Raw genomic sequence first — 27,748 nt, forward strand, 5'->3', positions numbered from 1 at the left:
GCTATTCTTTAGCAGAACAATCATTCATCTGAAATTAGGTGTACTTTTTGGTCCATGGGGTCAGAAGAGTCTCAACACACTTCTAGCACTTTTACAGTGTCCATCACAGTTGGCTAATATGTTAGCAATATCAGATTCTACAAACACAGAGCATTGTAAGCAGTAACTTTCTAGTGACCAGACGAGTAACCTCGCTGTGTATCTTCCAGGTTTACTTTAATTTTTGAATCATTTTGTTGTTTAGTTAATTGCTAACTCTCTCAATCTGTCTCATTTTGGGAGCCAAGTGTATGTCGAGGTGCTAAAACCCCACAAAGTGCACTTTAATTGCAAAGTTCACATAAAAATTAAATTAATATTAATGTGTTGCTCAAGCAATATAACATTTATTATATATACATGTATTCAGTCTTATTGTGGTCTACATGATTGCACCACTCACAAAGTCTTAGGTAATGTTTGAGCTAACTTCATTATACATCATAATACATCATTTAGCTCAACCATTTTATACCAAAGGCCTGGCATCACCACAGACAGTGAAGCTTCTGTGATGTCACCCATACAGGTGTCGCCATGTTGGCGGCCAAAACTCCAGCAAAGAAGTGGGGCACGAGTGGAGCTGAGGCGGGCGAGCGGAAGAAGTTTGCAATGCGAGTGGGCATCCACCTGTCACTCAAGGCAGTCAAGCACATAATTATTTGTAATGAAGTCCTTATATAATTAAAACAAGTGAGTTCTTCGAATTTTAACATGGGAGACTATGGGGAGTGACTCACTTTTGGAGCCAGCCCCCAAAGGATGAACTGCACATTCATAACACTTCTGCACAGGCTTCATCTCGGAGCCCAGGAGGTTGCAGCTTGGACATCGCACAGTGAATTCAGACTCCTTTTACAAGATGTAGTGTAAAATAAAAGTAAGTAAAATTAGATGGTGTTACTTACAGTTTATTTTGTATAGCTGATGCCCTTCTTGATTCTCTCCAGCGGCCTTGAGGAAAGCACACATTGTGATATTGTAGAGCATGCAGACATTGTAACTGTTCATTTCCCACTCACTTCTCTGTAGCTCTTGTGGAAACATGCCAGCACATACTTTCCCAAGGTCATTTGTCTCTACTGAAGCACAGATTTGAGCTTTCAAAGGAGAGCTGGAGTAGTTGTCGGGTATGTTATTAACAATGGGATCTTATTGGTCGTCACATGTCTCCTGCTCCTCCAGGCTCTTCAGGATGTCATAAAACTGTCGAGGGGAGAAGTCACCTTCTCGACGCCTCTCAGGAGATGCACAGGCAGTACCTCTCTGGTAGGATGGAGAGCGACTCATGTTTTTAAAACGTGATGTGTCAACTGAAGCAAAATCTCTAGAGGAAGCTCACTGAATACTGGCACAGTTCCATTTGTACCTTTTTTGTTGATATTGTTCAAGTGCAGTTGCCTCATGACTCAGACTCATGTACATCTGAAACGTTATGTTGTTTTCTTGATACATTCATTAAGAACGTCTTAATAGAGGCTCTTAAAAAATCCCTTTAAAACAGCCATGCTGCTACATTTAGTTACCTTCATGTCGAACAAGACAATGACCAAATTTGAGTAAAATGAGAGGGGAATAACTGTAACATAATATCCTTGCTGAAGGTTATAAAATGATCTCATTCTGTGATAACAGACAATACACTTCAGCACTGTCCTTTCATTCAGGGTGATGCATCAAGGGAAGTAATTACAGTCACTACTGACAGATCGATGACTAACGCTGACAACAATACCTTAGTCTATAAAACCCTGATTTCCCTCAGCTAGGATCTAACATTTATAGCCAACCCAGCAACATAACGCAGTCCTCTGTATCAAACATAGCTTGTAAGTGGGAATCTGAAGGTAAGCTATCAGAACATTGAAATAATCCCTTTATTCTCAAAGTTTTTTGTGCTAATTATTGTAATTTTTCTTTTCAGAGGTAAACAGCAAACATGCGGACAGTGACTCTTGTCTTGTGTTTGGGATGTATTCTTGTTGGTGGAAAGGCCAATGATCAGCATTCAGAGCCACTCCCTGCAGTTGCAGTCTCTGAAACGGTCTCCTCTGGTCTTTTAAAACTGGAAAAACAGAACTCCAACAGCTCAATTCATCCACCCCAAGTAGCAGGACCGAATACTCCGCTCCCACCTATGTGCTCAAAGTCAGCTGGAATCAGAGACACCTTCAAATATGTCAATATCACAGTGTCTCTGCTTGTGTTTGTTGTTGGGATAGTGGGGAATTCAGCCCTGCTTAAAATCATATATGTAAACAAATCCATGAGAAGTGGACCTAACATTCTAATCGCCAGTCTTGCTTTTGGGGATTTAATCCACATTGTGATAGACATTCCAATCAATGCATACAGGGTGAGTTATTGTCTGGTTACAAACCATCTTTCAGCTGCTTCTCTGCATTCTTATCTGTGTTAAAACTTCAATCTTCACTTGAATTGATGGTGGATGAAATTGTCCTTTTGTCTTTGCGCAGCTCATGGCAGAAGATTGGCCCTTCGGTTTAGTCCTGTGCAAACTCATCCCATTTATACAAAAAACCTCTGTTGGAATTACTGTGTTGAGCTTATGTGCTTTGAGTGTTGACAGGTAAGGAGATGAGCAGCATTGTCCTGTGCCCTCTGCAGCCTGTGTCTGCAGGCTACTATCTGTATTTCATCAAGCAGACAGATTTGTTTAGCATTAGCCCTTGAAATGTTCTTTAACTGAAAAAAATACATCATTGTTGCAGACAAAAAGTTCCCCCCAGCCATAACATTTTCTCATTGATTTTGCAGATACCGAGCTGTAGTATCCTGGAATCAAATCAAAGGCGTCTGGGTTTCAGTGTGGACAGCAATCGAAATAACTCTGATATGGGTTATTTCTATCCTGCTGGCTGTCCCTGAAGTAGTTGGCTTTGATATGATAACAATGGACTACAAAGAAAAGCATCTCAGAATATGTTTGCTACATCCAATGCAAACCACGCAGTTCATGCAGGTAATGTAATACCAACGCAACAGGACGATACAAACAGATCAACACGTGTTGATTTGAGTGGATCAGATTTACCGACGTGCATTAATATTTATGACTGTTGAAAAGGGAGGTATAAATGATGGCTCCAATATCATCTCCGCTAACAACCACAAAAGTGCATTGCTGTCTGCATATTCCAGCTGTGTTCAAATTCAGGGGCTGCATACTTTGAAGGATTTTAAAGGTTCCTTGAAAATGCAGCTAACAGATTATTTTTCTTGGTAACAAAGAATGTATCAGATGGGTCCTTCGTGGTCCTAACATACCCAAGGATTCACTGAATTCCTTTTTACAACTCTGCAAACTCAACTCTATTGATCAAAAGCTGATTATATCAACTGCAGGTTGCTAGGCAACAGGAGCAGCATGTCCTGACAAAACAGGAAATGTTTTGTCAGAGGTGACCCCAATTCTGGTGTCACCTTTAAGGTCTACAAAGACTAAAGAACTTCAGTCCATGAAAGGACACACCTCCTGGATATATACAGAAGCGTGCAGGCCCTGAATTGGGACATTTCATAGCTGTATCATAGCAACCATGACACCTCCAGCACTGACAGATGTGTTCAATCAACAGTTCTATAAGGCTGTAAAGGACTGGTGGCTCTTTGGATTCTACTTCTGTATGCCACTGGTTTGGACCGCAGTCCTCTACACACTGATGACTCGGAAAATGCTGAGAAACACTGAGAATACATTAAGCGACCACATCAAGCAGGTAATAATATAACCCTGTACTGTTCAGAAACTTTTTTTTAAGTTTATCAATGTGATTTTTTTTTTCTTTTATAGAGAAAAGAAGTTGCAAAAACCGTGTTCTGCCTGGTCATTGTATTTGCACTGTGTTGGTTGCCACTGTACCTGAGCAGAATATTGAAATTAACCATATATGATGAAAAAGATCCCAATCGATGTCAGCTACTGAGGTGAGCATGTTTTATTTTCCTTGTTTGGTCGTTAACCTACAGACAAGCGTTCATATTCTTAATATCTTCTCCTCTTTCAGTGTCTTTCTTGTCCTTGACTATTTTGGCATTAATATGGCTTCACTGAACTCCTGCATCAACCCCATCGCACTCTATATAGTCAGTAAAAGATTCAAGAGGTGTTTCAAGGTGAGTGTTGAGCTCTTACTATTGTCCCTATTCAATTTCAGACGGTGAAACATTGTGGTCCACATGCTGGATGAGCTATCACGTGTGTCATTAAGGACATATGGAGTCATGTCTGGCAAAACAGACAGACTGGAGCGAGTGATGACCTGAGGGGGTAATAAGTGAAAATGGTCTGGAAAAACATAGACCAGACACTTGGCAATCTCCCAGATAGTTGGTCAGTGAATCAAAGTGACGTGTTATGAGGATGGCTTCAAGGCGATTTTCAAGGGGAGAAATGTAAAAGGCTTTATGGTGTCATGAGCGCAGGAGATAAAACCATCTTCTGCACACCTTAGTGTTCTTCATCTGCAATAAATATTTTATTTATGCATTTATAAATGAATTCTGTTTCTATGAAAATGCGTCGCAACAAGTGCAATTTTAATTTTAACAATTATCACATGGTTTGTTTAATCACATTTCACATACAATTGATTTGTTGTGGTGATAATTTGCTGTCTTCTCCAATGTGAAGCTGTTTTTTTTTTCTTGTGTGTGTGTGGCCCTACAGGCATGCCTGTGCAGCCATTGTCTACCTGCTCAAGCTGTAACCCATGACGAGGTGCAGTCTGTTTTGAAGTCCAGAATGCAGGATCAAGCCTGAGAGCAGGGCTGCAACATCAAAGCTCACAAGCACGACTTCCACATTTCTACCTGAGCAGGACGGACATCTTACTGTGTTAACAAAACTCAGAGCAGTGCTGCTGAAATACCGCGTGTCAATATCTCATATCAAAATAACTACCGAGGTATAGCTCCGTCAATAGCAGGGAAACCTTGACATGCCATTCCAATAATACAAAATACATCCGGAACAACATGGAGCGCTGTCTTTTGTAATGCTGTCGTCAGTTGAACATCTGCTTTGGCATGAGCAACCTGGAGTCAGGCTGTTCAGACAATTTGCCCCGGAGGCCTGACTCACTCCCAACCATTACATCAGATTTTACCTAGTACCTATCCTGTATCATGCATCACCGTTCTCAAATCACTGTTTTGGGCACAATGTTAACCTGGCACCCATCAACAGAAATCTTGTCACAGCTTTACCGCCTGCAAATATATTATTTTAATTCTGTTTCTGGATTCTGGAAAGACTCTGCGCCGCCAGGAGAATCAAGCAAATGGGAATTCAGAGTGATCACGGTGGGTTATACGGGTTGTAAGGTGTATTATTAGCACATAGATGTTATTTTTTTTTTACCTCTGTTAAGTTTTCGCACAACATCTAAAGAGTTTATGGCATTCCTCTCTCCTTCTTGAACCTTGAGAAACAGATCAAATTGGTGCCACAAGTAGATTCTGTCTCCGCCACTGAATGACTGATTGATGGTGGCCTATTTTTAATGCATTGTTAAATGTGTAATGCATGGAGACACTTTATAAAAGACCTGAGAGTGGGGAAGAAGGAAAACGAAGATGACAGAATGAGGTCAGGAGGAGAGAGGGTTGGGGTGGAGTGTGTATGAGTGTGTGTGTGTGAGTGTAGGGGAAGGGAAGGGGTGGGGGTGGAGGGTGGAGGGGGGCACCTGATAGGTCTTCCTGTCACAGGACAAGGCAAGCACAAATAGAGAGAGCGCTGTTCTTCCAGCTAATGCTGTATCAGTCTGCAAAACTGTCTGGGGTGCTGTGTGCTGGAATGCCTATTAAAAGTTTAGCTTGTCTAAGGAGACTCAAGTGTTTGTAAAAAAGAAAAAAATGGAGTAGTTTGAATAAAAGTCTGTGAGTACTTGATGTTTTAAGTTTTTAAACTTTCTTAAAATTGATCAAACACAATGTTTATCTTACAGTGATTTTCATCATTTTCAAATTCAATACAAATTCAATACAAATTCAATACGTTTTCATTTCAAATAAGTTAAAGCTACCACGTGGAGGTGTTGTTTCCCCCTACTGGCTGGGAGAGTAATAACACAAACACAATCCTTACAGGTCAAATCACTTAATTATACACAAAACTTTAAACAGGAATGCTATAAACCCCTGTTTTTGACATATACTGAAATCAGCCATTTTCTCCTGCAAAGAGTTTGTGCTTGGGGGTTGGTGGGGTGGTGGACCTTCACCTTTAGGCCCTGTTCACACTGGAGAAAGTCATTTCAGCTAGAGTAGGACTGAATCCGGATAGCCTTTAAGATGGATACGTTCAGACCTATTTTCAAATCTGGCTATCACACACGCTTGTCAGCTTCTCTGTTGTCCCCCAAACCGCTAGGTGGCGCCTTGTAAAATTCAGTATGCTTAGGCCGCGGTAGAACAGCGTGTGCACATGCATCGTACAATTTTTTTTCCCATGTTAATTCTTTCGTTGTTTTTCGGTTCAAAAAGCAGTTTATTCCTTTGTGGCCCTGTTGAAAATAAACTCGGGGCAAAACTGTCCCCCTGTACCTGGAAGTATCACGTCGCATTGTTCAGAAACTATCCGGATATATCCAGATACAGCCCGAATCCCGCTCTAGCCGGATTGATTTCCCCAGTGTGAACAGGGTCTTACAAATCTTCAGCTTAACTACTGATGCACAGGCAAAAGAAGGATGGTGTATTGCAAAACAAAGAGAAAGATACATTTGGGCTGCTGATAGGCTTCATCAACACTGAGTAAACACTTGTGACAGTCTATAAAATACACATTTGAGGACATTCCATCCTTTATGTGTCAATGAAAGAGTATGATGAAAAAAAATGCAGTTAAACCTTTTAGCGTGTGGTATAACCTTGTCATATGAAAAGCTTGTCTTATATATATAAAACATGTCTTCTTTGCTATATATCAGGACTTTTTTTTCTATCAGTGACATGGTACACACAACCCTAAGCATGTGTTGCTTTAATAGTTCTTGGCACATCAAATAGAGAGGTTCCACATCACATCACATCAAACCAGCAGGCTGCCATCATTTTGTGCCCAATCAAACAACTTTGCTTTCCTCTGAGTGTAAATACCAGATTAAGCAAACCAAAGGTTGAATTTAGGTTTAGGTTTAAAGAGCACAAATCAATATAATCCTTTCTGATTTCTCTCTCTCTCTCTCTCTGTGTGTACACACATCACAGCCCTCCAAATTGTTTATTTGGTTTTAAATCATGTAACCTTTAAATGCCATCTTATTTTTAAATTGCACCATAAAGACAAATTTGAGCCATCTGATTTAAAAAAATGTGTTTGTTTGTGATTAGAGATGCCAAAAATATGTTTTCAGGAGAACAGAGAAAGTAACATGCACGCTTTTCTGCCCACATAGTCGTACTGCCTGCTGTGCTCACAGGCTCGTGCACCTCTCTCTGTTCTGACATGAGAGAGAGACAGTGTCTCTGAGGCTTTGACTGTTGGATACAACAGCGTTGGACAGGAAACAGGAGTTCAATGTGCTCATTTACGCTGAAGCCAATTCGTACTGTTTTTTGATCTGGACTATAGTGCATGCATTTTATTTTTCAATCAGTGCTGTTGGATTCTCCTACCGCTTCTTATTTAGTCTGTATTTTAAAACACTTTTCTTATGACAAATTAGATGCCGTTCATTTACAGTCGAATAACTAGGAAGGTTTCTGCACCTTACCTGTTAAAATTTTCCAGTGCTGTTAAAAACACAACAATCCTTTCTCCATGTAAATGCCAGCACATAATCAACAAATGGTTCAGTGCACTATCATGTTCCCCAGCAGTAAAAAAAGCTCACAACTGCCACATGACGGTGACACAATCAGACGACTCTGGCAGGGTGACGTCAGTGTCAACACGAGTGAGAGAGCAGGAGTCTGAGACCTTCTCCAGTAATCTCTGTACACACAAGGCTCAAATGCGGCTCCCCCACGGTGCTGCCCAGACTCCCCAGACTGTGGATTTAATTAAACAGTGTGAAATTAATTAATCAGCGGGGTGGCAGGTAAAAGGACTTCTCACTGGAACTGCTCACACAACCAAGACAGGCATTTCATGTTCGCTGACAGTTATTAATTTGCTGTGTGTGTTTTATTATAGTGTTTCTATATATAAGATGCTGAGAAAATGTGCGACATTAAAAAAAAAGAAGCTTGGCATGGGAAAAAAGTCATGCAAATTATCAAAATAACAGCTCCCGAAAATCAAAGTGTAAACCTGTGTTTGATCTGTTCTATCAATTAATTAAAAATTTCAGTTCTGTATAATAATGCGGTGCAAATTAGATGGAAATGAGATAAAATATTCATTTAGTTATCTGGGGAATCTGCCTGGAGGGCTTTTTAGTCTTCAGTCTGGCTCAAAATGCTGTCCATATGGCAATTATGTACAGTAGTGTTGCAGGAGGATTGGTCTGATGCCTACTGGCAGTGAGGAGCCTGCCTGTGACAAACTGCTGCTAGGATCTGATGTGAGTTGAGGGAGATAATGAGGCTGTTGTAAGCCTTAAGTATAGAGCCTGCCCCCGGGGTGGCATATCTAAGCGCTCAGGCTTCCTCATTGTTGCACGTGCGGTAGAGGATTAAAAACATATTCACTTTTTTTTTTCTTCATAAACTTTGTCAGTACTTCCCGCTACTCTTTAGACAACTTCTGCTTTCATGTGGCAAGCCTCTTGACATTGCTTTGTGGAGGAGATGTGTGTGTTTTTTAACAGTTTATAGATGTGAAGTCTTGATTTGATTCTGCTTTGAGCTATCTATAGCTGTTTTTTAAAAAGCATCCCACCAGAGGATGTGTGTGTGCGTGTGTGTGTTCTGGGGTAAATCCTACACTGACTGAAGTTTAGACAAATTTTGATAGAGCATCTTTTAATATTGATCCAGCTTTTCAAATTAAATTTCACTTGACAGATTGAAAATGATATGCGTGTATAATTTATGTTGTTGATTATACAGCACTCCTCTCAGACAGCACACGCCTGCTGTGATTTAAAGATAACTGCCCACCTGTGAGGAAGTCTTGACATCCACCGCAGGTTATAGATGCCTCCACCGCACATAACTGTCACATATACAGTGTGTCCCTGGGAAAACAATGGCGCAAATTCGAGCCCTGTGTCCAATTTAGACCTACACCACACTACAGGTTTTCTATTTGAGTGTAACAAGGACACCATGCAACTGTGTGCAATACACAGAACAAGACAAAAAAATCCCTGCAGTGTGTGCAGAGTAATTGAATGACCCAGGAGACTCACTATAATGTTTCATTACATAGAAGGTAATTCACTGAGCATGCAGGTTTATGGACACTATTTTGAGTGAGCGAAATAAACAAGACAGACTTTCACACATGATACTAGCAGGCATTTAATTAATGGCCAAATGGGGCTTGCATACAAAATAGGAGCGTGTGTCAAAAGAGAGAAAGAGAGAGAGAGAGAGAGAGTGGACACTCCAGCCAATGGCAAGGAAACTTCACAGAGACCTGCAAATGGCAGGCTACTGGGCAGAACTGCAAGTGGTCACTCAACCATGGGATTAAAAAGCATTTAAGCCTTGTACCAGAACACCCCCCCCCCCCACCCCCACCACCACCACCCCACCCCATCCAGGCGTGCATTTCTGACCATTCAGGAGAAAAGAAAAGACAAATGTTAGGAGCCCTGGTTGTTACTGCTGGTGCAAAAAAAAAAAAAAACTGCGAGTTACAGGTTTTTCATGATGCCAGCATCTGTAAATGTACTGCAGTGCTTTCTTGCAGAACAAACATAATGAGCTAGCCTAAAAGGGTTTCTGTGTTCTGGTTAAGGTGCAAAATGGACTGTCACTACTGTTTATTTCATTCATGTCTGGATGCAATCAAATGTAGGACACGTTGACTAGAGTGGTTCACTTCACACTACTGTTCACACTTATAATGCCTCTTGGGCATCAACAGGCAAATTTATGAAAGGCTATTGACATTTTTATACTGAGCTCCAGTGAGTGCATGGGCTTGATTAGTACAAATCTATGCCACCAAATAAATCAGCAGCTAAGGTTTTCTGTTGTTTTAGAGCCACGAGGACGGTTGGTGAAAAAGCTTTTGATTTGCTGATCACCGGAGCACCGCAGCACCCCGCCTGCCTATGCTTGTTTTGATGGGCAATGATGAAAGCACAGGTGGATGCGAGAAAGCCACCCCCCCTCCCCCAACCCCCCTCTCTCCTTCGTCAGCTACGGACTCCTCATCTGTGGTTTCCTATTAGCACAGGAGTGCAGGTTTGCAGTCTGGCTGCTGGGCACAGTGGGTCAGTGCTCACAAAGCTCTGTTTGTTCCCTGGCCTGCAGGGCTCCCAGGGTAAGCTTGGCTCCAGAGGGGGAGACAAACAAAAAGGCACCACTGTCTCGCACACTGAAGCTGATCTTCAGCACATTTGTCTTTTCTACTCAATGGGGGTACATTTCTCTTCTTAGTAGAGGGATGGCAAAAGGAAACAAGTTCTTTAGAAACAGGGCCTCAGGATAACAAAACTGCTGTTGTATTTTTTTTCTCGGTTTAAATGCCATTTTGAGTTGCTGCTTGTGGTGATGTGTGTGCCCCCCCCTTTTTTTGCTTGTTTTTTCATCTCCCTTTTGTCTAGCTTAAACTCACAGCTCTTTGTTTTGTGGCGCAGTATCAACATATTCCGAATGAATCAACATGCACATAACATTTACATTTCAGTAGCATTTTCTCGCTGTTTCCTGTTGGAATTTCAGCTGTTGCAATAAAAAGGTCGCTCTAATTAATAATGGCAGTGTATCTCTTGCACCCACACATGCAGTCTGCCTGTGATTTCTAAAGATGAAATCATGTGCAGGATAGTCGTACAGCTGCTGTCAGGTCAGACATTCACTGTTGTGCTGCAATCTGCAGTCCAAGTATAACTCCATTATTGAGGGGACTTTAAAATGGGAGCTGTGTGACACACAGCGGGATGATTTAGTTTAATGACCATGGCAGTGACAGCACTGTGATGGAAATTGGACTCCCCCTGCAAATTTACATCACTTGAGGGTACTTGGGGCTCTTTTAGCGGCTGCACTCCAGAGCACGAGCCATCAGGAGGTCCTGGATATGTCATGCTTGTCACCTTCCTTTAAGTGTATCTGCAGACGTGGGAGAGGGATTAATATTATATAGCCTACGGAAGCACAGAGGCCGTCTTATCAGCACTGCAGATGTGATAAGCACCTTCTACCCCCGTGAAAAAAAAACAGGAAAAAAAATCTCAGAGCAAAAAAAAGAAAAGAAAAGACAAGCATCTCTTTGTGTTGTTCGCTCACACTGCTACAGAGTTTCAATGCAGCTTTAGTGGCACATCTGTTTTGATTTGATGTGCCTGGATTACCCTCTGTGAAATCGTCTTGATCACAACATGGTTCCTTTCAATTATTTAGAAAGTTGGCATATGGCTTTAGAGATCATAATCTGATTTTTGAGGTATTCAGAATAGCCTACGCCATAGGCCTCATTAACAGCTGTATACATACAGTAAAGCTGTCAGCCTCTGTGATCATGTTATTTGGTAGCTTCACAGTCTTCCCCTATTTTTTTCTTTTTTTTTACAGAAAAAAAAGATTGATTTATTTATTTAACAAAATGTCACTCTTATAGAAATACTTTCCATCATTGCCATGACACTCATCTCAGATTAGTTCACATCAATGCAGATGTCAGTGTGCACAATTTGTGTTGCCCTCAGACTAATTCCGAGCTGTGAATGGAAGTTATGGCAACCATTGCTGTCACTTCAGTTTTATCAGAAAAACACCCAGTGGAACCATGGAAACAACATATGACAGAAAAAAAAATCCTCCACAGCAAAGCCGCCATGTACTGTAATTAGAATTTATTGAAGGCTGTTCAGTCAGAAAATGCACATGATCTGCTCAGCCTTTGGAGTCAGTCCCATTAAAACACAGTACAGTGCATTAAAGCCATAGTATTGTATGATACTAAAAAATGAATGCGCTCATTGGGTTAATGAATTCCAGCAGGTTGTTAGTACAGGTGTTTTTTTTTGTCAATATAATCACAGGTGAAGCTTTCTGCCAGTATTTACTGACATATTTATGAAATAAATATCTGCATGCACGTCTGAACAGAAGCTGAATGTTTACAAACCTTTGCCCCCTTCACAAATGTGTTTTCTTACACAAGACCAAAAATGCGTGCCACCCACCAGCGACATGGCATAATGACTCGACAAGCTACCTGGCACCCTCTGTAGTTATAGGGCCAAGGCCAGTAGCCACGCAGAGGCTCGCAGACTCTCTGACAGTGAGTGTAGCTGCGTTGGCATTCAGAGCAGCAGATCCCCTGGTGGTCCAACATGGTGTCAAAGGTCATGGCGCCTTCCTCTCTTGCCCCTCCGCTGCGCTGCAAGTTATATGAAGTAATGTTAATTTGGAATCTCTCTCTCTCTCTCTTATTTTTTTTAATAACTCTCATTTGCAATTCAAATGTCTTCAAAAACTTCTCATCCTCCCCAAACACGTGACTCCAGATCTCTAAGGCAACATGAATTTTTATAACCAGTGGGAGTTTTCACTTCAGTTCATGAGTTCATCAAGCTGGAATGGCAGATATTACCCCTGTGACCTCTAATTAAAGCTGAAGATGACACCTTCAGTAGCAGCGGCGGCAGCACATATATCCTACAGCTGATGGAAACAATAACACCAGCCGTATACATTTTCCCACCATGCACTGCTTCTCTGTTTGTGCGAGAATGAATTTTTAACCAGGCAAACATCTTAAGGATGAAGTCATCTGTAAACGCATTGCCAAAACAGAGAAGCCTCAACTCATAATGTGACTTTAAGGGTTGCTTCAGGGCTCAGCAGTAGATGCTTCTTGATCATAAATTCAACAACTCTGGAGTTTATCATAAACAGTGTCGAAGTGTTGCTGCTCACATGATATGGGTTTTCGGGATTGTACGCTGACCCCGTAGCCGACTGTGCCGCCTCTTCTTCTTCTTCTTCCGCTCCTCTGGAGGTGTCGTGCTCTGTGTGACTCACCGGGTCCCTCTCCTCAGCAGCTGCCTCAGACTGCTCCATGTTAAACTGCCGTTTGGCCTGCTGCACGTCTCTCTTTTTCCTCTCCCCATCTGTTACAGCAGCCACAAGAGGCGAGAGTATTGGGTCAACATCCACAAGATGCCATACATGTCCTCAGAGCTCAATCCTACATAGCTGGAGCTGTCTCAGATGTCCTGAATAATTAAATGAGCAGCAGTGATATCGAGCAGTCTTGCATATTTCAGGATCATTCTTTTTTAATACAAGACTTTGTGAATCTTTTTTTGGTGTTTGACTCTAAATGGGGTGTATGTTCAAGTTGTTCAAGTGTTTCCACAAACTTCTTAGACCAGGCTGTAAATTTTACAAGTGTGTCAGCATACAAGGAGGGCAATCACACTGAGATATTAATAAACTATGACAAATAGTCAAAAAATAATTCACAAGGAACAGACTGTGGTGTGTGCTAAAAGGCAGGAGTGGAGCTATGGGGATACAAAAAGGAGGGGGGGGGGGTATCCTACTACTACATCCATCAGTTCAAATCACTGAAACAAACAAAAGGAAATTTAGTTCCTTTCTCAAATCGTGTCAGTTTGTAGAAGAATCTATATCAGGGATGGGCAACTGGCTGCCTGCCTCCCCATTCAAAGTGGCCTATCCTCCACTACATGGAGCAGGCCATCTCACCATCTCTCCATGACCTGTACATCTCCAGGACTCTGAGGCGTGCAGGTCGGATCACAGCTGACCCTTCTCACCCTGGACATGGACTCTTTAAGCCACTCCCTTCAGGCAGGAGGTTACGGTCCATTCGGATTAGAACCTCACGCCACAAGAACAGCTTCTTCCCCTCTGACTGTTGAACTGTAATTAATACACTGCTCTGCACTGTCACTTCACAATGACACTTTAGTATAGTCACTGCACAATGATGACTATTTGCACTGTTTACTTTCCATCTTGCACTACTTGCACACTAGTACCACTTCACCGATCCATGTGGTACCTGTTACAGTCTGTTCATATCAGGGTCTATGTTTGCCATTACAACCACCACTCATGTTCTGTTCTGTTCATTGTATGTCTGTAATGTCATGTCAATTTATAGCCTTACTTTTAGATGACATTATTTACCTTGTTTACTTGACCTTATTTTATCTTATCTTACTTACTTAGTTTTATCGTATTTCATGTTAATGAAATACGATAAAACTAAGTAAGTATTATATGTTTTATGTATGCACCAACCACTAAGGCAAATTCCTAGTAATGTGAATTCTCTTCACTTACATGGCAATAAACATGAGTCTGATACACAGAATTGTAATGACACAGTTCGCCAATAGGTGGCGCGTCATATAACAATATACTGAGTATACACTAACTCGCAACTACGACACCTTTCACAAAGGTAAACACACCGCAGCTGCCAGGGCGGCCATTGTTAGCCGACCTCATATCAGAAGTACACAAACAGATGGTTACAAGCTTTGAAGCGGTGTCATTGTATCGTCGCAGAGCTTTTGACACTCACGGTCACGTCGAGGGAAAGCTGAAACAAGTTACGCACGGCTGCACGTACTTGTCATTGGGTGAGAATACTGATATGACGGATGTTAGCTAGCTACTGAGTTTTACAAGAACTATTGACCATTCACTTAAAGTGCGCGAAGAGTTACTGAAATGTCTCTGAGTGACACCGCGGACTTTTTCCATGCTGTTCATGATGTTGCAAGTGCGTAGTGAACTGTCCCATAATTCCACTGTATAATACATCAGGTTAATAATATTATGTTTGAGATATTGTTAAATATGCAAGAGAAACATAGGCTAATTTGAAAGGTAAATGCAATCTTCGTTTTTCTCTACAGGAGGCGCTCTGTGCCAGGAAGCAAGATTTTGATTTATGAGAGAAAAACTAAAGAATTTTGTTTCCTTCAGTCCTTTTAAAATGCATTTGACCATTACATATATGGTTCAATAAACATAATATATGTATACAGATATTTTGGTCTTATTTAAAATGTTAGCCTTCCCTTATCAGATTTATGGAAGTGTTCAGTCCCTCTCCATCATTTAAGTTGGCCATCTCAGATCTATATGGAGTGTGTACAATGATACAGTGCAGTATGGGTACCAAGATTGTGCACCCATAAGGGTGAACAAGTTGAGTGTGACACAGTGGATAACTATCATAGAGCAATTCTGTAAACAAACCCTTAAAATGCAGGTAAAAGTGTTATGATATCTATAATTATGGTGTCAGATAAAAGTCTTATTTTTGGGATGGAAGTCTGTTGAGGTAATGCAGCAAAATAACCTATAGATGTAGAACTGTATCCAGATTAAGGGGATCACCTTCACTGCCCTGTTGCACCACCAATCTTACCTACCTACACTTCCCTAAGTTTTATGGATGTGGTGCTACCAGAAGGCTAGTCTTTCTATTGTCTGGTGTGACTTAATAAGAGCTAGAAAGAGGAGAAGACTACCTCTAGAATACACAGGTTGGAGCTGGTAAATGGGAAGTTCCCCACAAAGATCCAGAATTTTCTTGCTCAGAAATCCGGTGTCCGTCAGCGGCTGTTCTGCAGCAACCCATATAAGGAGCTCCTCATCGAACCTCACAGGCATTAATTCATCTGTCTGACAAGAAAAAAAGTAAAGATGTCCTTGAATTGCTCAGTATAATCTCTTTTCTTTATTCTTACCAATTTGCACCGTTCTGTATGAAATAGCGTGCGCATACCAGGTCAAACATCAGCGTCTCTTTGTTGTGAGCTCCCATGTGTGGCAGGTTTGCTTTGATTTGGGATTTTATATAGCACTTGTCTCCTCCAAAGAAGCGGATTCCAGTTATTCCCTGCACCAAATCACAGAGATGCCATGTTTACACTCGAAGCTTTGCGACTTTGCTAAGCACACAGAAGGTCTCAGCTGAACTACCTCAGAAAAAGAGAACAAGGACAAACTCACTCACAATTTGAAAGTCATGAATCTCCACAGCTTCCTCGGCTCCACTGCCGGTTTTAAATCTCTCCAGATTGTTGTCAGAATCAATTTCCATGGAGCCCTGCCTCACCTCCCCATTGATGTTCATGCTGTAACGAACATTACAAACCTGGCAGCATTCAAAGTGGGACGTTAAAATGACTGATTAGTCAAGTTATGGAAATCACACTGTAGCAAACACAATAGAAGCGAGATAGAAAACAAGCTTCATGTTGCTTAATGCGATTCCCACGCGCAGTCGTTTTTTGTTGAAGAAAATCCTCTGTAGTTTTGCCACACTGAGAATTTGAGTAAATCACCACAGGAGATGTTGTTGCAGACCTTGATGGGGGATGTTTGCCCTACAGGTGAGCTCATTAGAGCACAAATAAACTGGTTCCTATATAGGTCCACAATGAACTTGTTTTATAAGTCTGACATTTTTAACATTTACAACATGTTGTGATCTCACCTCGCCTTTCCATTCATTTTCAGATGTTTGTGACTGAGTGTGCTGCAGCGGTCCACTTACATTTTTATCACTGATTTTCCACAGGTACAGAGCAGCCATGGACACACAGAACATTATCACTGCACCGACAATGAGAGCTGCAGCCCCAAATCTCAGGAGATGCCTGACTCTAGCAGAGGTAGGTGTGCTTTGTCCCTTAGAGAAATGACACATCATATTGAACAATGACCAGGAAAGGAAGGAGAAGCTAAGCCTAGAGTTACAGATGTCTGTTATTTCTTATCAAAAATGTAATAAGGTGTTCTTACCGGTGGCCTGCAGTGTTTAAAATAGCAGGATCCATGAGCTGCACTTTGGGCTTTATTCATAATCTCTCTTGCGATGTCCTCTTTAATTCTTCCTGTAGCTGCTTCTCTCTTTGGAGAGTCGGGTTATCCACCAGACGGCTGTCTTGACACATGGGTGCGAATGACGTGCAGTTGATATAAATTACTTCAGCTAAATTCTTCATCTGAATGTTACCTGAGTTTCCAAGATGCCCACAGAAAGGTGACCACCCCATGGTGCCAGACTAAAAAGGAACCATGAAGACACTGGCTGGCATCATTTATTACAGTACAGACAGTGATGCAGTGGATGGTTAAAAAGAGGATGTTGTTTGACCTTTCAGTCAGTGATAGTGAGTCAGCCATGCTTTCAAAGAAGAAGATTGATTGATAAGTTTCTGGCCTAAGGTAGAGGAAGATGAGTCACACAGGTGTCATTACCTCTATGTGCAGTTCTACTCTTTAAGTGATTATACAGAATGTGATTTCTATTTACTGGAATTGGAAATAGCAAGCGCTGTGAAGGAATAGACAACATCAGCTGTCCTGTTTACCTCATTTACATCCTGTCCTAAAGGAGCTGAGTGGTCACCATTTTGAAAGTGATGATGTCATTGATGATGTGGACTACTTACTGAGGTCCAAAATACCTTCTAAAACCAAAATCATCTGTATGCTCCATGACTACTGAAGTAAGTGTGTAAATGTGGGACTATGCTGAAAAATAAAGTGATACTTTTCCTACAGTTAACTGTTTGTTCGGCCAAAAATGTATCCATCGCTCCTTCTTTGTATCTTCATTTAATCTCACTTAGGGTTTTTATTTTGTGTAACTGCTGCAGAGGTACAGCAGTTCTTTTCATGGCAGAAATGAACTGAACTCCCAGCCCTTTTACTGTAGGTGTATCTTCAATCTACTGGAACACAACACAGAAATGACCAAGTGTACACAATCACAGAAACTTCACCTAATGAATATGTTCCTTGATGACAGCAGAAAGGAAGTTTTTCTTGGTCAAGGTTACTCAGGCTTTATCATAACTTAAAAAGAAGAAACACTGCAAAAAAAGATTCAAATGTGTTGTATGCTGCTGTTGCTTAGAAACAGATTAAATCATGTTTTTAGTAAGCTTGGGAGGCAATCACAGGAGGTGAGGAGGTTCTCTGACCTTTGAAAATATGTAATTGTATGAGCATTTGATCAGCGATGCAATATTTGCATGCAAATTGAGGCATGCACAGTAGCTACCAGTGTACAATTAAAAGACAATGACATTGTCTTGCTATCAGTTTAGCTGTAATGGTTGGTGAACCACATTTTTATTTATTGCGGCTTATAAGCCTTTAAGGCAAATGAAATGTATTCACTTGGCTAATTGAGGTTATTCTGTATGCTTTCTGAACGTCTCCTCGGGACAATAGGTTGTACTCTGCCTATAAGATTACAGTTGACTCCTGCTGGCCCTATTTTCTGTATTTTTAATAAGTCACTGAACAGCAAAAATGTAATTTTTAACCATTTATTTGTGCAACAGTGTGATAAAATCTACCACAAACATCGTTCATATTGATTGTTTTTCCACAGCAGAAAGGCCTTTTTTTCAGCCTAAATGTCCATGCCCCTTAAATAGTAACACATGCTCTTAAAAATCCATAATAAAATTATTTTTTTTTCTATTTTTTTACATTTACTCGTTATGAAAAATATATTATTATTAACGTAGAAAATCTTGCATATTACACATGATACAATGAACAGTCTTATATGAGTCAAAAAAGACACATGACATACTACAAAACACTGCAACGATCCCACAGAGAGTCAGTTAAGATAAAAGTACTGTACAGTATAAAGACACATTGATTTAATGATGTTTTTTTTAAGAGTTTGTGTATTCTGGGATGGATATTTCATCTGTTTCCTGTATTCTAGCAGGTGTAGGCGGGCCAACGAGGATATAATCAAATTCCTGGTGTTGAACTTTTTCATAGACACTCTGCAGGCCGTTGGTTTTAGGTAAGTGAGCTGGGTAGTAGTTTTCCCTCCTGGCGTCCCGGGGAAGTGAAGCTGTCTTGGAGAATGTTGACATATGCGCTGGTCCACAGGCCATACTCATGTTAGGCCTGGTGGCTGAGGGGCTCCAGCATCGGTCCGAGTGTCCCAGCACTTTGCACTCGTTTGTGCACGCCCAGAGACCTGTGAGAGAGCAGCAGTGCTGTCAGGATGTAATGTAAATACACCTAAAGCTCAAGTGGTTGACTCTCATTTAGCCTTGATCATTTAACGACACTCACTGTTTACTGGTGGAGACTCCTTTTTGTGCACGTCTGCACTGATATCAGAATCACTGTCATTGAAGTCACTGTCCCCCTTTCCACTGTCCTTGCCGCTGATGTGGGGATCCCTCGCTGAGATTGTTGTGAAGGAATTGCCCTTCCATATTGTTATGGGTCTCACAGTTTCTTTCCCATATCCTGGTAGTGTTGAGTAACCCTGCCAAAATACAAACCACACATAATATTTTCAGTCCGAGTGCAAAAGAGAAAACAACACTAAATGTCTCCTACCATGTATACTCACCTTTAATTTGCCCTCCATAACCCTGTTGTTTGACTCGAACATGCCTGCTGTCTGTCTGCCTTCCTCACAGCCTGTCTCTGTTGTGTTGCTGCTGGCCATTGGAGGTTTCTCTGGAAACGGATGGGTGTCAAACACTTTGCCTTTGTGGTTGGCAATCAATGAATCAATATGCCCAGTTTCCACTTTCTCCACATTTGTGGAGATGTCTTCTTTTTCATCAAACCCCCCCTCCCTTGTCTCTTTCTTCCGGCGGCTGCAAATGGTTGTGATGAGAATGATGGCCAGCAGGAGGAGAGAGCAGCTCCCTGCCAGGACAATGATTATGGCTATGGACATGTCCCATTCAAAAAGCTCCTCGCTGTCATTTTGAGCCAAAGAAGGCAAACTAGGTAGAGTCCCCTCGATGAAACTGAAGTGTATAATGGCTGTGGATGTGAGCGCAGGGGATCCATTGTCAATGACCGACACTGTGACTTTGACATTGTCTGCCAGATCATACGTCAGCTGTCTACTCACGTGCACTTTCCCTGTGTCTTTGTTGATAGAGAAACCCAGGTGTCCCCCCTCAGTGATTTTATAGGACAGCTGTGCATTTATGCCTTCATCAGCATCTGTGGCCTTTATCTGGGTTACCACATAACCTGCAGGTGCATCTTTGGGCAGGAAGACCTCTGCAGATCCCTTATAAAGAGGGGGCTCTATGATAGAAGGCTGGTTGTCATTCTGATCAACTATTTTTAATCTGATGACAGCTGTGCTCTGCAGCTGTGGTGAACCCCCGTCGCTTGCTTGAATGTGTATGTCTAGATGCTTCATTAATTCATAATTAAAACTTCTGAGCGCGTATATAGAGCCAGACACTGAATTCAGAGACACGAAGGTGTTCACAGGGGATCCCATGATGACACTGTCCACCAGTCTGTAGGTGATTTTCCCATTGTTGCCCAGATCTGCGTCGGTGGCCTCGACTGTTGTGATATAAGCGCCCGGGGCGTTGTTTTCCACCACTGAAACTTCGTACACAGCTTTGGCAAAGTGAGGGGCGTTGTCATTCTCGTCGCTCAGTCTGATCGTATACTGTGTGATTTTTCTCAGTGGAGGTGACCCAAAATCCTCAGCCATGACCGTCAGGTTATACTCACTGATCCTCTCTCTGTCTAAGGCTGCCGCTGTAACTATCATGTAACTGTCCTCGTAAGCCTGTCGGAGTTTGAAATGGTCGTGTCCGTACAGCGTGCAGTGGACCTGGCTGTTAACACCAGAGTCTCTGTCCAAGGTGCTGATCAGCGCGACCAGACTGTCCTTGTCTGCCGCCTCACTGATGTACGCGATGCCTGTCGTGATGGAGGTCATCGGGGTGATACTGATTTCTGGGGCATTGTCATTAACGTCTGTGACGTGAATTATGATTTTGCACACGGAGGGGGTCGGGTTGGGTCCCAGATCAGTCGCCTGCACGTCTAGCTCATAGGTTCTTTTGTCCTCGAAATCCACGGGGCTCCTGAGCGTCACACGGCCTGATTTATTATCCACTTGAAAAAGTTCGCGGATCTGGTGAGAAACCTGTTTTCCGAACCCGTACACGACCTCTCCGTTTAAACCCTCATCAGCATCAACTGCGTTCAAGTCCAGGATAACTGTGCCAACCGGCGCGTCCTCTGGCAAACTGACTGAGAAACTATTCTGGTCAAAAACGGGGCTGTTATCGTTAAAGTCAGACACTTTAATAGTTATCTTTGTTGACCCCGATCTGTATGGGTTCCCTCCGTCTGTGGCGACCAGCTCCACATTGTATGATGACTGAGTCTCCCTGTCTAGCTCTTTCATTAGAACCAATTCCGCATATTTAACCCCATCCGCTCTCAGGAGCACATCAATGGTGAAATGACTGTTTACAGAAATTTGATAGCTTTGGATGTAGTTTGACCCGACATCAGCGTCCACGGCTGGGTCTAAAGGGATACGGGAGCCAACTGCTGCATTCTCGGAGATCTCCACTATAGATTCCTTGTTTGTAAACTCTGGAGAGTTGTCATTGATGTCCTTTATTTCCACCTCAACGTGAATCAATTTGTAGCGATCTTTGGAGAAATTAACCACGTCAAAAGTAATCAGACACGGTGAAGTGTGCCTGCAGATTCTCTCCCTGTCAATTCGTTCCCAGACAGTGAGTTGCCCGTCGCTTTCTCTTACCCTGATGAATGAATCGTTGAATTGTTTCATCATCCTGAAATTGGTCTTAGAAGAATGAGACAGACTCAAGGACATGTCCTTGGCAAGGTTTCCGATGACCGTCCCCGGTGCGTCCTCCTCATTGGTGTGATATCTTACAGTATTTCCTTCAGACTGAACCCATGAGGCAAATAAAAACTGATGGACTGAGAATATAAAAATCCACCGGTGCCAATAAGTTATCATCTTCGCAGTAATCTTCCCCTCGATAAGCAGCCTCATTGTGCGCTGAACAGTTGCGAGCACCTCACCTCTGGAGCGAGCTCCCCATACAGCTCCCCGCTTTTATCAGCTCAACTGTGCTGAAAGTGAAAGTTACTTGCTCCTTTACGCGCAGCCAGTCAGATACGCTTGTTGCCTCACGTTCACCACACAGCTCAAAAATTCTGCAGTGGCGGGGTTTATACAGCTCCTCATGCTAATGAGACGAAGTGTGACCAATCCCTTGCTTTAGAATTAAAAATACCCCCACATGAAAAAAAGCTCTAAGCCTTTTTTAGAGCGTGTACGCTGAAGGAAGTTGCAAATAGAGGAGGAAAAAAAAGGGAGCAGAAAGATATGGCACCGCTCGGAGATAGTTCCTGTACTGTTTATCGTCTTATTACAGCTATTACTGAGTGATGGTTTTATTTAGCAAAAGCCTATTTCTTTTCTTTTGATGTTTAGTTTATTGTCTGCTGAGCGTGTGCGCGCAGGAACGAGTAGGTGTGTTGGATGTGTGCGCGCACCCACTCTGTATACGCACAGTTTTCTTTATTTCTTTTTGGTTAAGTTGGGAGGTTTTCTTTAAGGTTCACTAAAGTAAAGAAGATGCACCTTCGTTATCCTGAGATAAATCAGTGTGGAAACATCCACATATCTCCCCCGGAGTGGTGCTTCATGTATTGATCTCTTGAAGCAACGACTGAATTATTTTGAGTTACACTACATTTGTTACGTAGCCTACTCAAAACAAAGATGATCAAGAGGTTACTGTACTTTGAATGTGAAGAAGAATGATATGGGGAATCATTTCCACTAGAAAACTCAACAACAAGAAGTTCTTATTAGGATATTCATAATCATATTTTAATAATCATATTTTAGACCTTCTTTCATGCTTGTGATTATTATTTCAAATCACTGGATTTGGATGTAATGATAACCCTCCAAATCATGTATGGGCAGCTTAAGTGGAGATGTAATGAATGTTTTGGTGTAGAAGGTATCAAATGTTCTTGTTGTTGTATACTTGCATTTTGTGCATTGTTTTCTGTGCTGCTGCAGCTTGTCATGATCCCTGCTGTTGTTGTATTCTTGTTTTTCTGTGCTGTGATTTTTGTCCCAGTTGTTTTTCTGGTTTATTTAGTTTCTTTGCTGTTTGAGATTTTTCCCGTTTTATTTTGAAAGTCTTGTCTTCCTTTTGTATCCTAATTTGTTTTACTTCCTGTAGAGTTTTCCCTCCCTTGTGATTGCTTTCCCTGCCCTAATGTTTCTCACCTGTGTCTTGTGTCTCCCTTCTGTTTGCTCCTGTTGCTCCACTGTGGTTTTCACAGTGTCTCCAGTCTTACCGGTGTTTCTCCTGTGTGCACGTTCCTGGTTGGTGTCTGTTCAGTTTTTTGGATCTATTGCTCTCAGTACTTTGTTAACTTGCTTTTTTTAATATATATATTTTTGGCCTTGTTTTTAATCATGCTTGCTTTTTTGCTGGACTTGTTGGCTTTTGTCAGAATGCATGTGGTCCCCCTCTGAACTTTAAAACAACATTACTTCCACTTAAGTGAAAATGTAATAGTTTATAATGTGCACCCATCAATATGGCAGCCATGTGTTGAACACACTTTCCTCTTTCAGTGTGACTCTCTTTAAACAAAGGTCCATTAAGATCTTTCCAACTTTCCTATGCAACAGCTTTAGTGTTTTTTTCAGCCCCTGTGAGGTGAATATTGAATATTAAATGTGTGACAGACACTATCGCTCAACATGTGCTTGACCAGAGTGATAATTGTGTGGAAGATCTCAAAGCCTTTCTGTAAGCTCAGAAGAAAGTAATTAGTAGAACCATGTATGGATGTTCTTGCTCAGATGCTTTGTTTGGGTGTCCACATACTTTTGGACTTTTTGAATTGCAGTTGAGTAGAAAACAACATGGCATGATCCAAAGTATTAAAATTCATCCGGCACACACAGAAAAATGTGACTTGCATTTAATTAATTTTGGATTTTATTGCACCTGAGTTGTTGTATCTTTAAATTGCTAGTATCAACCCTTGTTAACAGGATTTCCCCAATGTTTGAAACATGGCAGCTGGAGTTGTCTGTGCAAACTGAATGTAAGCATTCGTCTAGAAAACAAATCAGTATGTTTTCCACCACTGAGGGTCTGATTTAGTTTTCATCAAGCAGGCGGTGCGTGCGTGCCTGTTGGTTCTTTTCAGATGGTCTGTCAAACTCCTGGTGGACCTTATTAAATTCGATTGAGTAAATTCTTGCAGTATAATTATGTTTTTGCTCCTCTTAAGTTTTGCTGCTGCTGCAAAGAAACACAGTGCAACAGTTCCAGCATCTGGATAGAAGGCTGCACACAATTTATCTGTGAGTGTTTACCTCTAATTCTACTATGACTCTGCTAACAATTCATTAGTCAGAGGCCACAGCTTGCTGCTGTACAGGCACTTACACTAATCTCAAACAATAACGCTAACAATGGTAATAATGATCTGAGACGTTGCGAAGAGCCCACAGAGACACATTTAAATAGTCGAGGCTGCAGTAAACAACAGAGGTAGGTGGGCTGTGTTATGGTATAAACTTTCCAACATGGGGTCAACAACTGAGTCGCAGTGTGTTTGTTTCTTAAAGCAGACGCATCACATTAGGGAATTAACTGTGGTTACTGTAGTTTTGGTGTAATATAATATATTCATTTTTCAACAAAAACAGAGTTTTTAATTTTTTTGATGTGCCAACATAAATGCTTTATGTTATGAAAACTATTCAAAAATGGAAATTGACCTTTTAATGGCTTTAAAATGCTTTATTTTATATCATTTGTGCAAAAAGGGACACATGTCAATAACAGTAGGCAATAAAAATAGAAGAAAAGATCTACACTGATGCACTCTCCTTCAGAAATGCGTGAAATTTCATAAATATTTAGTTTTATTTTTTGATTAATGTGTTTGTGGTGAAGTTCCTGGGTCCATTTCAAGCAAGCTGGTACGTTTGCTGCGTTCATTTGGCTTTAGTTGGTTTGACATATCCTCCTGTGATCCCTCATCAGGAGCAGTTAGGTGTGACCCCCATCATCATAAAAAAATTTGCTGAAGTTAGTGTGTCCTGCTAGTCTTTTCAGACTGTTAAGATTGGGAAAGTTGTGTATTCTGTCCCCAGCTTAAGAATATCCAATAATATCATTTCTAGACACAAGAGGCACTGCTTTTTACAGAAAAGGCAGACAGACAAAGTTAGTGTGGAACACAGTGAAACATTGGTCACAAATACTTCCATTAGGGACCGTAACAGTTATAAGGCAGAGTGAATATTGCTCTTATAATCATCAGATTCAAACAAGGCTCAAACAAAGGTCCATGAAGTGTTATTCCATTTGGAAGTAGCAGGTAATTGTAGGACAATGTCAGTTAATGCAGATTTACACATTCCAGGATTAAAAACTCAACCTTCTTTCATGACTGAAGTAAATAACAAACATTAAACATCCGCTTTCCCTCAAATATTAATGCTGTGCTTCAGTTTGCATCCATGTTTTTCACCACAGTTAAAACGCATGATCTTTTTTCCTCCAAACATTTGGTAGATTTAGTCCAAGTGGTTCATTTAAAAACATATCTACAGCTCTTGTTATCCAGATGTTTCCTCGCAGACGTCAGACACTGACTTTTGCAGTGAGGTCACGGATGCAGGTTCCTTCAGATCACTCACCTGTTTGTTGCACCACTTTGTCAGCTAAACCTTCCTGCAGCTCCTTTGCAGTCACACTGGCTGTAGGTTTGGCTTTGCTTTTTTTGCCCAGCATATGTGCTGAAAGTTTTATCTTGGTGTACCAGATCTTGTCTTGACTTCCACTCTTCCTCTTAACAGCTATTTCTTTATGACATTTTGGACAGTTGAAATTGCTGGCTGGAAGAACTTTGAAAGCTTTCCAGTGCCTTCCCCTGCTTTGTAGGCATCAATTAGCTTTATTTTCAGATCCTCACTCAGCTGCTTAGAAGAGCCTGTGCATTGAAGAGTCGGTGTGAATTTTATAATGTACAATACAAAATACATACATACATACATACATAATTAATTTATCACTAACGGCTGACAATTCCTGATGACAGCTTATATCTATACTACCTGTGCTACATATTATACGTTATTTGCCTGTTGGTTGTGCATGATGGTTAAGACCAACAGTTTAGTTGCTGCTTAATTGGGTATATACACAAAATACTGAAGATTATTGTTTGTTTATGAAGATTTATGAAATTACATTCTAACAAATGGTCATTTTCTGTTGCCATGGCGATGAGTCCCATCCACAGTGCTAAAACACAGAGAGATACACACCAAGACACACACACCTGTTGTTTGAGTCACCTTAGAATTCAAGTTTCTTTTGTTAAGACCAGAAGCTATCCAAAGTCTATTCTATTCTATTCTATTCTATTCTATTCTATTCTATTCTATTCTATTCTATTCTATTCTATAAGGAAAGAAAGTATTTTTCAAAGCGTGCAGTGGGAGCTGTATTTGCCCAAAATTTGTCTGGAAATATCATAGTCATGTCAATTCTGATGAGTTTGTCTGGAATGAAGTGGTGGACTGACATTGTCGCCCCTGGAACCGTGCTAAAAGTAACACAGTGATATATTTTCTTTACAATATTTTATTTGATAACATGGCGACAAAAATTTACAAAGATGAGCATCAGTAGTTTCAATTCTAAGTGGTAAAACAGATGTTTTAATGCAGCAAATAAACAACAAAGTTGAAAACAGCAGATTGACTGAAGAGGTTTATTAAATAGTTGTTTCTCCTTTGTGCTCTGAGTAGAGCAGGAAGATTTGTACTTTAATGAGAACAGAGGTGATCATAGATTCAGTGTGGGCGATTCTCTTTGGGATACATTAAAGCGGGTCAAATGGCTGTTGTGATAGATGGATTATCACACCACAATGCAGCATTAGTTTGAACTGGGACACAGAGTAGTTTATGTGAATTTATGGTAAGCAAATGGTTATCTAGCAGATGGTTTTTTTGTGTTGTCTGGTGAAATACAGTTTACTCAAGTTATGTTTTTTGTAGTGATTTTTTTTCTTCGCTCATTATGACCTGTTAAAGGTTCAAGCTGTGTGCATGTCTGAGTTTCAGCTCTGCAGTGAGACGATAATAACCCAGACAGCAGAATAGGGCTTTATATTCTAATGCACAAGCTCAAGGTCACTTCGACAGGAAGGTTTTACACTGCACTGAAAGACTCTGAAGCTACATTTTATATTAATATTTGATTTTACATCTTTGAGCAGATGGCAATTTATGACTGTTTTTATTCACAGTGAAAGCAATCAACTGTCAGAATCATCAGTCACAACAAATGTCTGCATGATGCTGATTGGAGAATCGTGATAGCAATTTTGTGATTAATGTTATATGATTATGTCTAGTGTAGCTATTTCCATGAAAGTTACTGGCAATTTATTCACAGCCTCAAACAGATTCACCAAGAGAGTGAAGGAAGCAGGCGGCAAACCAAAAATGTATGAGAGGAAAGAAAAAAAAAACAGTTGCAGGGAAAGATATTTCAAATTTACTGTTGGCCCACAGACACAATTCCATATTTAATAGGATTGTAAATGCATTCAGTTTCAAGGGATGCCTTTGCATTTTAAGTTCTCTAATCACTCTGGTCCATAATGTGCCTGAAGAAACGCCATGATAGTTTGCATTTGTGGAAGGCACTTAGCTTCACATTCTTTTACAAAGATAAGAAATCAGAGGCAAATTACA

At 41.1% G+C, this 27,748-nt stretch overlaps 3 protein-coding genes across 3 annotated transcripts; 1 reads left to right on the top strand and 2 right to left on the bottom strand.

The window, feature by feature from the left end:
• Positions 1 to 1,815: 1,815 nt before the first annotated feature.
• Positions 1,816 to 4,862, top strand: ednrbb (endothelin receptor type Bb). Its single transcript, XM_028393293.1, has 8 exons — positions 1,816 to 1,886; positions 1,964 to 2,395; positions 2,517 to 2,629; positions 2,818 to 3,022; positions 3,639 to 3,779; positions 3,854 to 3,987; positions 4,068 to 4,176; positions 4,730 to 4,862. Exons 2-8 carry the CDS (start codon positions 1,979 to 1,981, stop codon positions 4,820 to 4,822), a joined length of 1,212 nt encoding a protein of 403 aa, XP_028249094.1. The 5' UTR covers positions 1,816 to 1,886; positions 1,964 to 1,978; the 3' UTR covers positions 4,823 to 4,862.
• Positions 4,863 to 12,126: 7,264 nt separating this feature from the next.
• Positions 12,127 to 17,017, bottom strand: cnmd (chondromodulin). Its single transcript, XM_028393294.1, has 7 exons — positions 16,927 to 17,017; positions 16,679 to 16,813; positions 16,136 to 16,276; positions 15,905 to 16,018; positions 15,648 to 15,801; positions 13,048 to 13,241; positions 12,127 to 12,508 (listed from the first exon to the last, which is right to left on the bottom strand). Exons 1-7 carry the CDS (start codon positions 16,984 to 16,986, stop codon positions 12,281 to 12,283), a joined length of 1,026 nt encoding a protein of 341 aa, XP_028249095.1. The 5' UTR covers positions 16,987 to 17,017; the 3' UTR covers positions 12,127 to 12,280.
• Positions 17,018 to 18,824: 1,807 nt separating this feature from the next.
• Positions 18,825 to 21,979, bottom strand: LOC114426562 (protocadherin 8). Its single transcript, XM_028394059.1, has 3 exons — positions 19,526 to 21,979; positions 19,240 to 19,438; positions 18,825 to 19,141 (listed from the first exon to the last, which is right to left on the bottom strand). Exons 1-3 carry the CDS (start codon positions 21,977 to 21,979, stop codon positions 18,825 to 18,827), a joined length of 2,970 nt encoding a protein of 989 aa, XP_028249860.1.
• Positions 21,980 to 27,748: the final 5,769 nt, after the last annotated feature.

This window comes from Parambassis ranga, chromosome 21, assembly GCF_900634625.1.
Source record: "Parambassis ranga chromosome 21, fParRan2.1, whole genome shotgun sequence".
NCBI classification, from domain to species: Eukaryota; Metazoa; Chordata; class Actinopteri; family Ambassidae; genus Parambassis; species Parambassis ranga.

What these genes read in the sequence shown, in the direction of transcription:
- ednrbb (XM_028393293.1), top strand. Translation starts at nt 1,979, where the DNA reads ATGCGGACAGTGACTCTTGTCTTGTGTTTGGGATGTATTCTTGTTGGT. An exon ending in AAACCACGCAGTTCATGCAG is followed by an intron (nt 3,023 to 3,638) that starts GTAATGTAATAC and finishes TTCAATCAACAG; the next exon opens with TTCTATAAGGCTGTAAAGGA. An exon ending in GATTCAAGAGGTGTTTCAAG is followed by an intron (nt 4,177 to 4,729) that starts GTGAGTGTTGAG and finishes GTGGCCCTACAG; the next exon opens with GCATGCCTGTGCAGCCATTG.
- cnmd (XM_028393294.1), bottom strand. Translation starts at nt 16,986, where the DNA reads ATGAATAAAGCCCAAAGTGCAGCTCATGGATCCTGCTATTTTAAACAC. An exon ending in TTAAACACTGCAGGCCACCG is followed by an intron (nt 16,814 to 16,926) that starts GTAAGAACACCT and finishes CATTTCTCTAAG; the next exon opens with GGACAAAGCACACCTACCTC. An exon ending in ATCCCGAAAACCCATATCAT is followed by an intron (nt 12,509 to 13,047) that starts GTGAGCAGCAAC and finishes TATAACTTGCAG; the next exon opens with CGCAGCGGAGGGGCAAGAGA.
- LOC114426562 (XM_028394059.1), bottom strand. Translation starts at nt 21,979, where the DNA reads ATGAGGCTGCTTATCGAGGGGAAGATTACTGCGAAGATGATAACTTAT. An exon ending in TTATGGAGGGCAAATTAAAG is followed by an intron (nt 19,439 to 19,525) that starts GTGAGTATACAT and finishes GTATTTTGGCAG; the next exon opens with GGTTACTCAACACTACCAGG. An exon ending in GGAGTCTCCACCAGTAAACA is followed by an intron (nt 19,142 to 19,239) that starts GTGAGTGTCGTT and finishes GCTCTCTCACAG; the next exon opens with GTCTCTGGGCGTGCACAAAC.